At 42.1% G+C, this 15658-nt stretch overlaps 1 protein-coding gene across 1 annotated transcript in view; it reads left to right on the top strand.

Moving 5' to 3' along the window:
• Positions 1-238: 238 nt before the first annotated feature.
• The window catches only part of LOC123374183 (phospholysine phosphohistidine inorganic pyrophosphate phosphatase), a 168632-nt gene continuing 153212 nt past the window's right edge, over positions 239-15658 (top strand). The window contains exon 1 of the mRNA XM_045023823.1: positions 239-449. Coding sequence (XP_044879758.1) covers positions 283-449 — 167 coding nt within the window. The 5' untranslated portion in view covers positions 239-282. The remainder of the gene's footprint in view (positions 450-15658) is intronic.

Below are 15658 nucleotides of genomic sequence, written 5' to 3'. Positions count from 1 at the left end.
CCCCTTCCCCCTCACTCCCCCAACGTATGCTGGGTGCCACACCCCGTTTCACCCCCCTCAGCCCCTCCCCAACGTATGCTGGGTGCCACACCCCGCTCCCCCCATGTATGAAGGGTGCCCCACCCCGTTCCACCCCCCCCCATGTCTGCTAGGTGCCACACCCCGTTCCACTCCTCCGCACTTTGCCTTCTCCTGCTCAAATTAACACCAATGAAAAACTACATTTCCCAGCGGCCCTTGCGGAAGGAAGCGCTCTGGACTGGGCGGAGTGAAGTTGACCCTATGCACCAGCTGCAAGCCCCGGGCCGGGCCGGGCGCGCTATGGCCGAGTGGGCAAAGCAGCTTGCAGGCATTAAGGGCGTGGTGCTCGATATCAGTGGGGTCTTGTATGACGGTGGAGGAGAAGGAGGCGGGGTGCCCATCCCTGGATCTATAGACGCTGTGGGAAAGTAAGTGCCGGCAGAGCTAGTGCGGTACAGCCCCGGCGGCCGTGCCCTCTCCTCCCCCCTCCCCGGCCCGCTGCGAGGGGCGCCGCCCCCTCCCGCCTTGCAGCTGTGCGGGGCCGCCCACTTCTCGGCGGGCGCCGGGTTCAGCCAGGGGCCACGGCGTCCTGCCGGGCTCCCTTCTCTCGCTGCTTCCAGCCGCTCCCCGGCAAAGGGTCCAAACTACCGCGGGTTTGGAGCGTGCGATCCCAGCTGTGTGTGCAGGGGAAGGGAAGCAGAGCTGCAGGCCTGGGAGAGAGAGAGCCCTGGGTGCCATACGCCGTGCCCCATTGCCTGCCACCTCTGCTGGGTGCTATACACCATGCCACGCTTTAACCCCCCCCCATGTATGCTGGGTGCCACACCCCGGTTCCCCTACCCCTCAGCTCCCTGCAATGTGTGCTAGGTGCCACCTCCCATTCCAACTCCCCCTCACACCTCTGCCATAGACTCTGGGTGCCATACACCATTCCACATGGCCTGACGTGTAACCTGGGTACCACACAGCATTCTGCATTGCCCCCTGGATGCCATACACCATTTCACATTTCATCCCACTCTTCATCCCACCCCAAATGTACCCAGGGTTCCAATCACCATTCCACAATTTCACCTCCTCCCCCTGACTCCTGGGCCATGTATCCTGAGTACCAAACAGCATTCCACATTTCACTTCTCCCTCATATCATGCATACTGGGTGCGACACACTATTCCACATTTCACCTACCCCTGCTGCCATGTATACTGGGTGCCACATGCCATCTTACATTGTTTCCCACTACGTACCTCCCCCTGGTATGCTGGTTGTTATACACCATACCCACATGCTCTCCCTTCCATCTGCTATGCATCTTCAGTGCTACACAATGCTCCCTGTATGCTCTCCGTCTCCTGCCATTCACCCTTGTAGTGCCTCCTCCCTAGGTCAATCCCCATCTCTTATAAAAGGTGCTAAAAGCATTGAAGGAGTTTAAAACAGTGGTTCTCAAACTTTTGTACTGGTGACCCCTTTCACATAGCAAGCCTCTGGGTGTGACTCCTTATAAATTAAAAACACATTTTTATATATTTATCACCATTATAAATGCTGGAGGCAAAGTGGGGTTTGGGTGGAGGCTGACAGCTTGTGACCCCCTGAGGGGTCCCAACCCCTAGTTTGAGAACCCTGGTTTATAAGATCTTATCTGAAAATCATTCTTGTGCCCTCCATCTTCAAAACAATAAATTGAGTGATGCTAAATCTCTCTCTGGTGGAATTACTGAGTGAATCCTGCCACATTTGGGACCTGTAATTTCAGGGATCCTGATTTTCCAGAAGTGATGCTTAGATCTCCAAGCCATCCCCACCCAATAAAATTGGTCTTTGGCCTCTGTTGAGTTTTATCCTGTTTGACATATGAGTTTTTCTAAGACTCTAATCCCAAACTCTTTCAAGTGAAAGGGAGGCCTTCCATTGATTTCACTGGGCTTTGGACTGGCCTTTTTTTTAGTTTTGTAAACCCTGACTCTGGCTAGATGGTTTGTCTGCAGAGGAGCAGCCCTCTTCCGACTCTTATTATCTATATCCTGAAAGTCTGGATATGTTTTTAAAGCAAAACTTTAGCATTCTTTTTCTAAAAGAAGCAATTCAAACAGCTTTTCAGGAGGTGCCAGTGTACCTATAGCAACTAGTGCATTGTGCTTTGGTTTTCAGAGACGCTGAGCATTGGCAGTTTACAACAGTGGCTCTCAACCTTTCCAGACTGCTGTACCCTTTTCAGGAGTCTGATCTGTCTTGTGTACCCCCAAGTTTCACCTCACTTAAAAACTATTTGCTTACAAAATCAGACATAAAAATACAAAAGTGTCACAGCACACTGTAACTGAAAAATTTCTTTCTTTCTCACTGTTACCATATAATTATAAAATAATTGGATATAATAATAAATCAATTGGAATATAAGTATTGTACTTACACTTCAGTGTATAGTATACAGAGCAGTATAAACAAGTCATTGTATGAAATTTTAGTTTGTATTGACTTCACTAGTGCATTTTATGTAGCCTGCTGTAAAACTAGGCAAATATGTAGATGTTGATGTACCCCTTGGAAGATGTCTGCATACCTCCAGGGGTACACCTATCTCTGGTTGAGAATTACTGGCTTAGTTGATTGAGCACTGGACTATGAATCTAGAGACCTGAGTTCTATTCCCAGTTCTGTCACTTGGAGTACTAGGTGACCTTGGCCAAGTCATTTCACCTTCTAGTGCCCCAATTTCCTCATCAGTAAAATGGAGTTAATTTTGCTTGCCTCCTTTGTGAAGTGCTTTGAAATCAGATGTAAAGTGCTACCAAAGAGCTAGATATTATTTATAATTACTGTTCTGTCATCAGGATATATAGCGTCCAGCCATAGATCTTTTTGCTTGATTATGCTACATGTTCCATGGTATTTAAAGGGTTACATTTTCTTATTTGGCTCAAGTTAGTGGATTTATATCCAAAAATAAAGTAGGATCAGGGTAAAAAAATAGACTTTCCAGACCTCAAATTTGTAGTCTTAAAAGTTGAGTAAGATAGGAAAACAAACATGAAACTTTTGGTTTACCTTGACATTTTTTTAAATGTTTATTCAACCATAAGAGAGTCCATTGAGTTTGAAGCTCTGCTTTCCTAGGGCTCCTAGGAAAAAAAAAAAAGTAACCCAACCCCAGAGAAATATAGGCAGGCTAGATTCAGTTTCAACTGATGTTTACTTTAGTCACTATGTATATTAAATCTAAAATTGGAGGACAATACGGATTTGAACTCTAGTGTGTTCAATCATTAATCAGTTGAAAAAAATTGCCTGCATTGGTAGGGTACTATCCCAAGTTGATGAACGTAGCAGTCAAATTAGTTTATATTTTGCCCCAAAAAATTCAGCCTGAGGCAGAAACCAAGCTTGGGAAATTTCAGCCCAAATGGTGAATAAGCAATTGAAAACAGGGTGTTATAATAGAAAGGGCTATTCTTAATGATAGAATTCACGACCTCTGTTATAAACCATGCAAATCAATACAAATATTGGCAAAGTTACTGTACTTTCCCTTAATACATACCTATTGTTTAATTAGTGTTTGGGTGCAAGCGAAGCTTAAGCAAACCCAGCAGTGACATGCAAGGAGTTTCTTTTTAATTGAATTTAGGGCTTGCGGAAGATGGCAGGCTGGGAGCCCAAAGATTAATGTTGCCCATTTATACATAGAACAGGTACATCTGAGCAGCATCAGTGCTAGTTTCCTCATGCTTCTCTGCCGGTCCGTCTCAACTCTGTCCTGAGGGACCATCACTTGAGTGGTGATGGGGTAGATCTATCTTCACTCATAGGCAGTCATTGGCCCTTGGTTGAGACAGCTGGCAATGGTGCAAATTATGGGGGTTTTGTTGTGATGTGGATATTGGTTCAGTAGAGATCGTCAGGTCATTTTACACCAGGTCACTGGAGGGTCATCAACAAAGCAGTGACAGGCACCATAACCCATGACTAGCCCCTGCAAGGAAATTTGCAGTTAAAGCTGTCACACTACACAATTGATTCAGCACCATGAGCGCTGGGTAGGATGCAGTTTGAACCCCTCTGCACCTGTGGGTTCATCTGCATTAGTAGTGGGATTCACACCTTAGGGAAAGCAGGCCACTATATTGAATGAGCACATCTCCTTGTCCCTGCTTGGCCAGCACCAGTTGCTTCCTGGGCCATACACTGGGCAGAAGAGATGGGGTTAGCATGAGCAGGTCAGACTTTCTTCCCTAGCTGGGGGAAGAGGGCATATTTTAGTTCTGTTGGTTGAAATCAATGAAGCCCTTCACCTTTAGGGGATCTCTAAACGTAAGTCACATGCATTACAAGCACAGATACAGCAAAGTGAGTTCATGACAGGAGAAAATTTAACTTTCGTCTGCTTTGCTCACTTACGTTTGTCCATGAGGACCTAATTCTTGTGCTGAATTATCAGTTGGGATTGTAAAGGAGTGAAAATCACTGCCAAAGTTTCAATGGGCTTTGTATGTTTTTTTTTAAAAAAGTATCAAAACCTGTTCCTCATCCTAGGCCAGAAGGGTGCAAATGGAACCTTTCTGATATGCAGTCTATTTCTTTATGCTTTTGCAGAAAATCAAACTTTCTTAGAGTGTCAGCCACTGCAGTGCTAATTGGTCTATCATTAGACCAATTCTAATTCTATCATTAGAATCAAACAACTATTATTAATATTTTGTAAGTGTTGATAATGTGCACAGTGACAGTAGCACTGGTATAAAACACACAACTAAAGTAATTTTCTTCTCTAAGGCGTATGCCCCCCAGGGCCCCTGCAAATACTTATGCACATGCTTTGTTTCAAGCATAGGAATAGTTCAGTTGAGGACGAGTAACTGGGGGAAGATATTGAGTGCAATCAGAGAGGTTATTTTAAGCTCTGTATTTGGCACTGGTGCAACTGCTGCTGGAATACCATGGCCAGTTCTTGTGCCCACAGTTAAAGAAGGATGTTAAATTGGAGATGGTTCAGAGAAGTGCCACAAGAATGACTAAAGGATTAGAAAACATGCCTTATAGTGATAGACTCAAAAAGATCAATCTGTTTAGCTTAACATAGTGATGGTTAATGGATGACTTGATTACAGTCTGTAAGTATCTGCATAGGGAACAAATATTTAATAATGGACTCTTCAGTTTAGAAGAGAAAGGAACAACACAATCCAGGGGCTGGAAGTTGAAGCCAGACAAATTCAGACTGGAAATAAGGTGTAAACTTTTACCACTGAGAGTCATTAACCATTGGAAGAGCTTACCAAGTGTCATGGTGGATTTTCCATCGCTGACCATGTTTAAATGAGATTGGATATTCCTCCAAAGTATTTCCTCTAGGAAATACTTTGGAGACGTTCTATGGCCTGTGTTGTACAGGAGGTCAGCCTAGATGATAGCAATGCTCCCTTTTGGCCTTGGAATCTGTAAAACATGAGATATTGGCCACTGCTTGACTTGCTAGATAAGAACCTAGGCATTTCTAGATCCCTTGTTGAGAAATTCTCTTCTGTAGTTTCCTGAATAAAGACCATAGTGGGCTGTTATAATTGGATTAATAAGGAGTTTTAAAAATCAGACTGGTTCTGTTTTCCTTGGTGCCTGTAATGTCTTTATATAAAGAAGAAGGATGGTTTGGTGGTTGGTAACACTAGTGTAAGACTTAGGAGAGCTGAGTTCAATTCCTTGCTTTGCCACAGACTTCCTGTGTGACCATGGCTAAATCATTAGTCATCTGTGCCTCATTTTTCCCCATTAGTGAAACAGGAATAATAGTCCTTCCTTTGTCTATTTAGACTGCGAGCTGTTTGGGGCAGGGACTGTCTTTTACTATGTGTTTGTACATTGCCTAGCACTGGGGCCCTGACCTGGGCTGGTGCTTCTAGGTGATACCACAATAAATATAAACAATAACAATCATATAATTACTGCAGAAAAACAGGTCATTTCTTATAAAACTGGGAAATATTTGATAATATCTCCACCAAGATCCTCCCTATGTCATTGGAGATTTGGTTTTGTTTCTTTTAGGTTTTATGTAACCTACATAAAAAATTATTAAACAGTTTTGTTGCTACGTTTACCGAAACCTCCTGTATGTAGGCAACATAAACTGTAATTTAACTTACAGTAATGTCAGAAATATGTTGGCTGAAATAGCAGTAAAACTCTGGCCTTGGGCACAATGCAAGATGTTAAGAGTTTTCTCTTGATATGCTGGAAATCCCTAAGCCCTTGTTCCTCATTAGAGATCACTACATTTCAGCAGTTAATTTGGTCTGTATGCTTATTTGACCTGGGGGAGGTTGTATAGAGTCTTCAAAGCGAGTTTTGAGATGCTAACTAACTATAGACCCCTGGATGCTCTCTTCAAATAGTCAAACTCATTTGGGTTGGATTTGAAGTGTTATGAAACTGGAAGACAATGTATGACATTCACCCCATGGTGTAAGGACTGCAGAAGGCCCCTGGCACAGCAGAGCTGCTGCAGCAACTGGGGCTGGGTGTGCAGAGGAATCTGTGTCCCCGTGTTTGTATGTTAGCTTTGGCATCGGCTGGGGGAAGTGGTATGACGCGTGGATCTCTGATTCCATGAATCCAGTGGCTACGACTTCCAGGGTAGGAAGTTCAAGGCCGAAGGGAAGCCCCACACCCTGCTCATGAACTGCAGAGTGGCTTCTGTATGGTTCCAAATACAAAGCCTGTTTGTCCAGATGTGTGTGGGGAACGGAGGGTGAATTTCGCCCTGTATACACTGGGTCATTCAGTCTCCTACCATGAGCATAATTTGGGGGGAAGGGTAGCTCAGTGGTTTGAGCATTGGCCTGCTTAAATCTAGGGTTGTGAGTTTAATCCTTGAGGGGGCCATCTGGGGCAAAATCAGTACTTGGTCCTGCTAGTGAAGGCAGGGGGCTGGACTCAATGACTTTTCAGTGTCCCTTCCAGTTCTGAGATAGGTATATCTCCATATATAAAGCCTCTGGCTTTCTGTCTAAACTGGTCTGTGGGCTCCACAATGCCTTTAACACACAGCACTGCACTCACAATGGTCATAGGAGCTCCTCACTGTAGGGCTCATTGTGCCTCAAGCAGGCATGAGGCCTTTTTGAGCTCTAGATGTGTGGCTGCTGGCACTCAGGCCACTTTGCTCTATGGTACAGTGCTTTGGGACATTACTTTGCCCTCTTTGGAGAGCTAGTACAACTATGGTTGTTAGCCTCACTCAGGAGGTATGCAAGCACTGAGTCTGTCCCTGGCCCCTGAGAGTCTTGCACTTTTATGCCCATTCCCATTTGTGCACAGAGTCCAGTAAGCACCCACAGAAATGAAAGAATGAGCTCACCAGAACGTACAGCTGCTGAACGCCTCTCCCCCACCCCAAATGAGCATTGCTATTTCTCACTGTCCTTCAGAGTAATACTTGGCATATATACATCCGCACAGCACCTATGAATCCTCACAATTGTAACATCATTATTATATTGATCTAGCAAGAGAGGCACAAAGATCTTCATTGTTGATTTCATATAGCTCCTAGGCAGTTTTATACCAAGGAGCAACACAAAAGTGACAGCCATAGTCATGGAGATCTGGTGCAGCAGGAATACGTGCCAAAGAAAAACATTGTTTGTGGCATTCAATATAATTGCTTAAGAATGATCACTTTGCTCAGTAAAGTCCAGAAGCCTTATTTATCTACTTATGAGACAAGAAATTGTTCTATCTCACATAATTTAAAACCCTTATTGACTCATTATCTCATTACCAACTGGTCATTAACATTGTGTTTGGATGATAGCATAGGTCAGTATGTAGTTTTATGCAAATATGTTGACACTAAAAGCTGCTATTTTTTAAGAAATTGTTTTTAATCAAGATTTATAAAAAGTCATACATTCAGATGCAAATAAATATAAACCCTGTAAATAATTCAGATTCATACAATAATTGTTTGGTGTGATGTATGCCTAAATAAATCTCTTAGTAAATATGTATTTTATTCTCTATATGATTCATAAATATATTTTTGATACATAGATACTGCCGAAAGGATGTCTGTGCTCTCATATAATGCAAGTGCTGACGTTCTCTTCAAATGCCTTGCTATACCATCTTCCGCACACAGTCACAGCACTGAGATCTCATGTAATAGTCTACAGTGCACAAGGACAAAACACAAAAGCAACATTTTCCTTTGCAGTAGATCTGAGATAGAGGAAGCCATTTTTCCTTCCACTATTACAGCAAGGGTATCCATTTTTAATGCTAATGCATCTCTTTTACAGTTTGTGGTACTGGAATATTTTAGGATTACTCTGGAAGGAAATTGCCAAATCAGAGTCTGAAAATAAAAACCAAAGTAAATGTGTTTATTCTGCAGGGTAGGCTAAGTTCTGCTCTCAGTTACTTTGCTGGATTACTCCACATTTACACTGGTGTAACCGTGAGCATTGATACCCCCTTCTGCCCAAAATACTTCAGTTGACAAAAACAACAAAAAACCAACCCACAAACAACCCTGAGACAAATCAACATTACAAAAAAGTAAGTAAATTAATAAAAACCTAAAAAATTAAAAACAAAACTTCAACCCCAAACAGATGTTTCTCCCTTAAAAAGGAGAAAGTGCCAGAAACTCCATGAAGACCACTACTATTGATTTTTCTTGAAAGGCACTCAGATACGACAGTGATAGGTGGCAGTATAAAATCCTAAGATAGGTAGAACGATAGGAGAATTTGGCCTGTTATCTGTATTGCAGAAAAGCTTTTTATTTAGAGACTTTTAAATCAAGTTGGATTGTGATTGTTTATTTTGTTAGTCATTCATGTGAAGCGGCATATATTTGTTGTGTGGGAAAAAATCCGTATAAGTAGGGCTGACTACAACATAGGAAATGTCTCCTCTATGTGTAATAGAAACAACTTGCATAGACCAGAATATCACATTTGTAATGAATCCGAAAATATATCAGCAATTTAAATGACTCCATCAGAACTAACCTTAACAGCTCCTTTATTCTGTGCCATTATAGTCCTGATTGATTGACACAGCATGAAAATGAGGTTCACTTTTCATGTCGCAAACAGTAAGGAGTTGGTCTGTTCCAAGACAGAAGGTGGTTAAACATCTATAAAACATGCCCATCCTGAGATCTCTTGTTTGCATTTACAGCTGTATGCTCATAGCATGCCTATTAGCATATACATATGAAAAGCACGCAGAGGTTAGACATTTACAACATCCTGTTGTTTGGTCAGTATAGTGCATCTGTTAGCACAACTTTTAACAGGGCTCCTTAAAAGAGCAATGGAAATCTTAGGCATACGGAGGCTGTGGAGCAGCTGGACAGCCATGTTAAAATAAAATGCCTGCAGAGTCTTACAAGGCTAAGATTGTGAGAGAAACAAGCAGAATTGGAATCATAAAACAATTTGGCATGTGTGGGATGGGGGGTGGGTGGAGATAGTGAGTTAGTACATGGAGATCAGTTGCAAGTTTACAAAGAGCCATCTGAAAATGTGTGTGGAACAAGAAATAGAAATTCACGGTTTTAGTCTTAAATCTCTTCACACAATCTGCTGCGGACATTAAGAATTTTGAGAGCATGCTACATCTGAAATGCTTCCAATAGCTGAGGTTGGGTTTGTTGAGAGAGACTTTCAACCAAAGATGTCTAAGCATGTTACAAATATTAATTCGTTAATTGTTCCTTAGCTCTGCATTTTCATTTTTTTGTCAGTAAAGCTCAAAGCTCTTTACAAAGGAAGGTACACATCAGTGTCTAAAAAGTGAGGTGCAGAGAGAGATGAAGTTTCGTGCTCATGGTCACAGAGTAGGTCAGTAACAGAGCCAGGAATAGAATCTGGAGAACAGAGCCTCAGCTGGTGTAAATTTGTCATAGCTCCATTGAAATCAGTAGAGCTATGAACATTTGTCCCAGGTGAGGATCTGCCCCCAGTTCTCTTAGTTCCCTGAGTCCATTGCCCTATCTCAAGGGTTGGCAACCTTTCAGAAGTGGTGTGCCGAGTCTTCATTTATTCACTCTAATTTAAGGTTCTGCGTGCCAGTAATACATGATCATGTTTTTAGAAGGTCTCTTTCTATAAGTCTATAATATATAATTAAACTATTGTTGTATGTAAAGCAAATAAGGTGTTCAAAATGTTTAAGAAGCTTCATTTAAAATTAAATTAAAACGCAGAGCCCCCCGGACTGATGGCCAGGACCTGGTAGTGAGAGTGCCACTGAAAATTAGCTTGCGTGCCGCCTTCGGCACGTGTGCCATAGGTTGCCTACCCCTGCCCTATCTACTGGACCATACTTTCATTAAGTTAATCAGTATTGTGTTTGATTATTATTTTGAAGATCCTCCTTTCCTGAAATGTCATATACCCCAAGCAGGTGGATGTTTGCGTCAGTTGAAAGGAGAAAACACTCATGTCTCTCCATTGGAATTTAAATGCAATTGACATTTAGCATCATGAGTTATTTATTATCCAGTGGCATAATTGGCTAGTATGCAAACATCCACCAGTGGGTAGATAATGAGGAAAAAAGATTACCACAATACTTGTCATTTATTTATATACAATATCGCTTTATATTTCATAGCATTGAGCAAATATATTTCAACTAATGAATCCATACAACAGTCCACTGATAAGTACTATTATTTTCCAGTTTACAGATGGGAACCTGAGTCATCAGTTTAAAACTAAAGGATTTTTTTTTCTAACTTCCCACCTGGAAAACTCAGTCTGGAAGCTGAGAATCAAACTTCTCACATATCATCACCGATATTACAATTTCTGTAGGCCTAATTAGGCCCTGAATTATCCTTGTGCATTTTCTCCAGTGGGGCTGCCAGAGGGTAACTGATTGGGACTGAGTAAACAATTCTGCTGGTGAAACATAAGAAGGAACAGTCTTGCTCACTCTTTCTTATTTGTGTTGGCTTTGCAGGATTTATAGGAGTAAAAAGCAGTAACAAATCATTTTTTAGCACAGAAGTCAGCAGATGGGACTCTGCATACATGCAGGGAGAGGATCTGCTTAGTTAGATTGGTGCCATTTTTTGTCAGTCACTTTTCAGAGTAGAGCCACAGCTTAAGCTGTATGGAGAATTATGCAGCTTGTGAATATGACAAAAATAAAGCTGATAAATACTGATTGAGTTATTTCTAGTGATAGAGATAATGAGCCAGATTCATCCCTTGTGTAACTCCATTGAAGTAAAGATAAACCAGGCTGAAATGTGCTTTTTTTTCATCACAAATATCTATTGAACATTTGAAACTAACATAAAGGAACATTGGGGAGAGAAATAAGGACACGACTGTAAATTCAGATAAAATTCACTGGTTTAGGAGAGCATTCAGGAGAAGGGGCAGAGTGGAAAAATGATAAATATTCTGTTTAAACTATAGAGACTGTCCCACTCAAATAAGGAAGGTTGGCATGCATGAAAAAGGATGTAGGTTCTTGTGTTAGGCATGAAGTGGCTGATTCAAAGCCCATCAGAGTCAGTGAGTGGGAGTTTTTCCATTGATTTCAATGACATATGGATCAGGCCCCTAGTTTAGAGATGAACCTGACAGTGTTTAAATTAGATTTGATAAAGGAAAGGATTTTAGAGAGGGTCTTACATAAATGCTACAGCAGTCTACAGTTACTAGTACAATACACTCCATCTTACGCTAATGAGAGTACAGTATTTTGTGCTATTACTATAGAGTACTGTGGTACGTTTAAAGTGGGAGTGAAAGGAAAACAGGTGGGAGTATGGAATTTTTATTTGTGACACAGGCCAAATGAATCCCTGGGATAACAGTATTGAAGTCAAAATAGTTATCCCAAGGATAAGCCCATCCCTATATCTTTACTGTTAGTAATAAAATAGGTGATTACATCACTGCTCTTTTAATGGAGCACAGATGGCTGAATGATCCACTTTACCTGCCTATTTGAGAGCATAAAAAAGAATTCACTGAATAAAAAGAGGCAAAGTCTTCCTTTCCTTTCCTTTCCTTTCCTTTCTAGAAATACAGTTAATTGTTTACCAACAGATGTCCTTTGTATGCAAGTATAATAATGATTTGACAGTGGAAAAATATATTAGGTATCATTGGCTCTTATATATGATAATTAGTTGCTTCAAAGACAAATTGTTAACTATCTGTCAGTATGGAACAAAGGCCAGTGTAATATGATTATCTGATTATATTACCCATAAAAATGTTGCGATTAAATTAACACCGTACAGTAGTTACTGCAAATAAACGTATGACCAGAGCTGTTTGTACTAATTAATAATGGTTGAAACCCAAATGTTCGGATGTTTCTTTGGGATAAGAACCCCAGAATTGAGAAGCTTACTAACGGAGGCCTGGTCTATACCTAAAATTTATGCTGACCTAGCTACATCGCTCAGGGAGATGTGGTTAAGCTGAACTAAATCCCGAGAGATGTAGTTAAGTTGAACTAAGTCCTGGAGTTGCCACAACTTGGTCAGTGGAAGAATTCTTCCATCAACCTACCTGCCACCTCTTGAGGGGGTGGATTTATAACAGTGATAGAAAAGCTCCTTCTGCCACAGTAGCAAGTATCTACTCTACAGGTGTTACAAGGCACAGCTTCAATGCTGCAGCTGTGCTGCTGTAGCACTTGTGTAGGTTCTCATAACAAATTATTTGGTGGCCCCAGAGTGCGGCCACCAACTCTGGCCAGTGGCTGCTCTCACACTTTTTCCTAAAATATTTAATTAGCTTTAGGAATAAGAAATAAATATGCACATATACACGTCCGTTTATTTATTGCTAGCTAGTAAGTCTGTTGTGAAAAGTGATATTAACAAACATACAAGTATCACTTTTCACAGCAGACTTTCCCATCCCTGGCAAACCTGGGGTCAAATTAAGCTCTGGATGGGGAGCTGGAGGAGGCAGCAGGAGGCTGGAGCCTGATGCCCCACGGCTGGAGGACAGGGCCCAGGGACGGAGCCTGAAGCTGCATGGCCGAAGCCTGGAGCCTGCCACAGTGCAACTGGAGCCCATGCTGGAGACCAAAGCCCTTTGGCCAAAGCCTGCCACCCCACCACCTAAGGGCTGAAGCCTAAAGCCTGAGCCCCACCGACCCTGGGAAGGTGGGGAACTCACTGGCTGCCTGCTCCTCCAGCGTTGTGCCCTTAGTGTCTCCGGGGGGGGGGAGAATCTAACCCCTGCTGGTGGTCCCAGCAACCAACACCAAGGTGATGCATCCAAAAGCAACAGGGAGGAGGAGGGGCCGCTGCTTTGCCCCCCTGCTCCCAGTCGTAGCCCAGGAGTCTGTGGTCACAAGAAAAGCCCCTGGTGGCTGCATTTGAGAAACACTGCACTTCTTGTTACCGCAGGCTAGACTTTCCCATGAGATTTTGGTCCTTCCTGCTTCCAGTCAGGTCATCGGAGCCTTGAGAACACCCTTCTAGAGTTTGTTGACACTTTCAGTCCTAAATGACACATGGAAGTGCAGAGATATGTAGAAATGAAGGGGTACTGTGGTCTTTAGAACCTTAATCTCAATAGCTAGCAAAAGCAAAAAGTTCTAGTATTTATTTTTAATTTTTTTTCCTGTATTTTTCCCATATACTTTGATACAAAATAATAATGAAACAGAGAACATATAAATATGTTTACATGCAAAGACACATGTGTTTGAATAATATACAACATATTGCTGAGTCGTAATCTAAAGATCAGCAACCCCTCAGAGGTTAATATGTGGTAAACCCTGGGGCTACTAGTTTTATGCTTTGCATTAACATGATAGAAGAATCTGGAGTAACTAGACAAATAGTTTGAATTGACATAATGGCCAAACAAATTTCATACAATTTTTTTTTTGCTTCACATTTCATTTCTATAGGATTTCATTAAGAGAATACGTCTAAAATGAATAATTAATATAGTCTTTTTTATGGCAAAATAATCAGGCAGTTCACCTTTGTTATCTAGTAAGTTGATGTGCTACAAAATTGTATCACTTACATAGATGGAACAGGATTTACAAGACCAGACATTCGTTCAGCAAATCTGGTATTCTGCCTGTGACTGGAGCCAATGCATCAGAGAAAAGCAACCCTCTTCTCCCCTCACCCCCAGCAAACTCCAGAGTTCACCTAGCTATTGTACAGTGCTGTAGAATGAGGGGGAAGGTTCCTTTCTGACCCCTGTGCTAATCATGTTATGTCCTGAAGCATTAGATTAGCTTCCATTTATGCATTATTGCAAATGCTGGGCCTGATCTTTCAGTCCTTCTCTGGCAACTGTCCCATTGGTATCAATAGCAGTTTTGTCTGAGAAAGCTTCAAATGATTTGGGACCATTACTTTTTTAATGGGAAGTTATACAACCCTTTAAAAATCTAGATGTGGAATTGCTTGTATTCTGAGTATGTCTGTATCTACTTACGTACCATTTTCTATCATGTATTACATCTTTTTTGGGCATTTGCTGAGTCCATGTACTGCCTAACGATTTCAGTGACAAGCATGCTTTTATTTACCGGTACAAAGGGACTCTGTTTTTACAGTACCACCAGACAAAATCATTACTTCAACAACTAGAGGAAGGCTAGATGTAAAACGAGCTGTCAGCTATTTTGCTTCAATTTTTGCCAAGTTTTAAGTATTGTACTCTTGAGTTTACATACACACACCTACCCTCCCCACCTTTTGCTTGGCAGTAGGTACTCTTATTCACAGATGTTTGAGGTAGGAATTTTGCCCATTGTGATTTAAGGCAGCTGCAATGAGCTGGTATAGGCCCTGATCCAGTGGTCCCATTGAAATCGATCAGACTATTCACATGCTTGAATTTCAGCATATACTGAAGTGCTTTGCTGAATCAGGGCCTTAATTACATAGCACATCCTCTCGCTGTCAAACTGTAACTTGGGAAAGGCAAAGTCTTCCTCTAGGGTGTGATGGCCTGCAGTCTTTGGCAATTGGATCCTAAGGGCCAGATGCAAAGCTCACTGAAGTCAGTGAGTAGGGTGACCAGATGTCCCGATTTTTATAGGGACAGTCCTGATATTTGGGGCTTTTTTTTGTATGGCTCATATTACCCCCCACCCTGTCCTGACTTTTCACACTTACTATCTGGTCACCCTATCAGTGAGAGTCTTTCCGTTGACTTCAGTAGGTTTTGGAACAAGCCCTAAATATGCCACTGTTACTTGGCCACATGTTCATTCTTCGTTTCTGGTTAGTGACTCTTTCCCAGGGCACCAGTATCTCATTATGCCTTGGCCAGATGATCTTCTGTCCACACAATATGCTCAAATCACCTCAGTCTTGCTGACCAAATCTTCTTTGTCTCTGATGCTATTTTTGCCTCTTCTTTGATCACCTTGTGCTTTCATTCGCCCATGCCCTGTCACTGTTCTCAGGTACAGCTGCACTCATTAAAAATCACATTCCCTGGTGGCCCAGGTTTCTGCTCCGTATAGCAAGGCTGATCTTACACATTCTTGTGCATCACAGTCTTGGCCCAACTCATCCTTGTGCACCTAAGTCTGAATCTAGTCTCCCCACTCACCATCTCACTTGCCCAATTTGCTATCCTGCCACCTTTGGCTTCCCTT

This window comes from Mauremys mutica, chromosome 7, assembly GCF_020497125.1.
Source record: "Mauremys mutica isolate MM-2020 ecotype Southern chromosome 7, ASM2049712v1, whole genome shotgun sequence".
In the NCBI taxonomy this organism is placed as follows: domain Eukaryota; kingdom Metazoa; phylum Chordata; order Testudines; family Geoemydidae; genus Mauremys; species Mauremys mutica.
This window is presented reverse-complemented; position numbering and strand designations above follow the sequence as displayed.